We start from the raw sequence: 2501 nt of genomic DNA, 5'->3' as shown, positions 1-2501 counted from the left end.
AGTCCCAGAGGATTTTACTGGGTTGGGTGAGTTAGAGGTGCCAAGGAAAAGTCCACCTTCAGAAGCTGGCGGGTCGAGCTCGAGCCCGAAATTAACCAACCGGTTCCTTGCTCCGAGCACGGATCCTGGTCAGAAGCAGATAATCGTTATCATAGTTCCAGAGGATGCTCGGGTCTTCTCCTCCCCCTTAGGGATAGCCAGTTACCTTCGGTGCCTGGTGACCGAACATGCCAAAATGAACGAGGTAGACGCGCCATGTCCGTTCAACGAAGCACAACAGGTGCTGAAACGGGTAACTCTTGATAATTCTTGACGATTCTAATATTTCTTATGATATTTAAACTAATTTTTTGATAATTCTAATATCTTTCCTCATATTTGCAAGCCTCGGTGCTCCACCACGAGACCTTTCTACGGTACCGGAATGAACTGAGCCAACTCGAGGCCGAAGATAAAGAGCTTGCTGAGAAAAGAAGCATGTATAAACTTCTCAGCGAGCAACGTGAGGATGAAATCAAGAGCCTCCGAGCCGAGTTAGATGCAGCTCAGAAAGAACATGGCGACCTATTGGAATAGGTAAAGTTTTTTTAAGCTAGTGATGATGAGCTAGACATGGTGTCTAATGTTGAGAATCCACAGGTCCAGCAGAAGATTGATCGGGTTGACCAGCTCCGGGCTGAGATGGACGAAGTCAAGGCCATGGTCGAGGAGTGGAAGGGCAAGATGGACCGGTTGGTTTCTGAAAAGGAAACAGCTCGGGAGAAATTGGCATCGGCGAAGGCCCAACTTCGATCGATGAAGGAGAAAACAGAGGCACGGTCCCAAAAAATTGAGGAGCTCCAGTCCCAACTGAGCTCGACTGTTGCGGATCGGGAGACCCTTGCCAAGGAGCTTAAAACAACCATGTCAGTGGCTGAAATAGCCAAGGCCGATGCCGATAAGATGGTGGCCCAGTACAAAGCCAATACTAAGGCAGCTCACGAACTCTTAAAGGCGATAGTCAATCATGTGAAGTGGCAGTCCCAGAGGGAGGCTCTCGAAGAGGTTCATGCCCGAGGGTTCGATTTATCGGTCGAGCTCGAAAATGTTAAGAGGCTCAAGGCCGAGGCCAAGAAGTTGGCGTACCCCTAGGATGAGGAAGATTTTGACGGCCCCGGTGATGAGGCGGGCCCTGGTGAGGATTAGGCTTCTTAGGTGCCTTGTAATTTTTGCTTTTGTACCTTTGTATTTTGTTGAGGCCATTTGGCCTTTGTAAACATTTGTGTCTCTGTGTGTGTGTGTGTATATATATATAAGCCTTTTTTCCTTCGGCAATTTTCAAGCTTGATTCTTTTTTGCTTTTTTCTTTATGATTGCAAAGATTTCAGATGCCTTAGCACGTAATAATTAGGTCTTATTCGGAGGTTCGAACATTGTTCATTTTCGAGACTATTTTTCTTAAGGCTCGTGGAGGGAGGCTTGGTATGACCGGAAGTTTTTCCCAAAAAGTTCACTTAGTATTTTTTATAATTTTGTCGAGGGTAGCCTTCAAATTGGTTTAGAAATTTTGAAGGCCTTATATTTTGGTTACGGATCTCGGACGTCTCCAAGCCATTCTTAGGACGGTCGTAGCCTTTTAAGTTTAGGTGTTGCCCAATGGGCTCGTTACCCCGAGTTATCCGGGCTTGCCCATGACAATAGTCCCGAATGGGGATGGTCGTAGCCTTTAAAGTTCGGGCACTGCCTAATAAGCTTTATGCCTCTAAGCTTTGATATCCCAGGTCGCCCGAGCCTACCTTGGACGACGGTCCCCGAGTGATTGTGATCTCTTGGATCCGGACAGAGGTGGCCCTTGGGCTCGATATCTTTAGGGGACCGAATATAGAAAATCTTTAAGGGACAAAATATTTATCTGTAAGGAGAAACGTTCTTTCATTTTTGTATGTAATATACAAGGTTACAAATGTGTTCAAGCTTTTTGTTATGGCTTGGGTGGTCTATATGGATATGGTTCATTTGACTATTTGGCCCTTACAGTAAATCCTACCCATCGAGCCTAGACTGTTCGAACACAAAGTTTCTTTCCTTGCTAAAATCGTTGTCCGAGGGTGATGCTCCCATGTATTCGAGGCCGAATTTTAGAGAAGCTTCAGATATTATTGACATGATCTTTGACACTAGTTCATAGCTGGTCTTCAATCTTAATTTAGCATGATCCATTGTTGCGTTGTTAAAAACCTTGCCGGAAAACCCACTTGGGACGAAACCGGTTCAAGGGAAAAAGAGTGCAACGCGTGCTTTCAGGCCTAAAAGTTGTATCATTCCTTGACCGTTACCTAGAAGTGTTAGTCCAATATGTAAAGAAAAGAAATGAATGGGGTCGTACCTTAGCAGTAGTATCGTTTCAAGTGAGTTACGTTTCAGTTGTTCGGTAGTCTCTCACCGTTCATTGCTCCAAATTTGTACGATCCTTTTTCGGTGATCTCGATAATTTGATACGGACCTTCCCAGTTTGGCCCTAG

General features: G+C 45.3%; 1 protein-coding gene across 1 annotated transcript; it reads left to right on the top strand.

The window, feature by feature from the left end:
- Window positions 1–612: 612 nt before the first annotated feature.
- LOC138897121 (WEB family protein At5g55860-like) lies at window positions 613–1131 on the top strand. The gene has a single exon (XM_070183078.1). It carries the CDS (start codon window positions 613–615, stop codon window positions 1129–1131), a length of 519 nt encoding a protein of 172 aa, XP_070039179.1.
- Window positions 1132–2501: the final 1370 nt, after the last annotated feature.

This window comes from Nicotiana tomentosiformis, chromosome 8, assembly GCF_000390325.3.
Source record: "Nicotiana tomentosiformis chromosome 8, ASM39032v3, whole genome shotgun sequence".
Lineage (NCBI taxonomy): Eukaryota > Viridiplantae > Streptophyta > Magnoliopsida > Solanales > Solanaceae > Nicotiana > Nicotiana tomentosiformis.
The sequence above is the reverse complement of the archived record's forward strand: the minus strand, read 5'-3'. Positions and strand labels throughout refer to the sequence as shown.

Coding starts and splice junctions, on each gene's coding strand:
- LOC138897121 (XM_070183078.1), top strand. CDS start 613: ATGGTGTCTAATGTTGAGAATCCACAGGTCCAGCAGAAGATTGATCGG.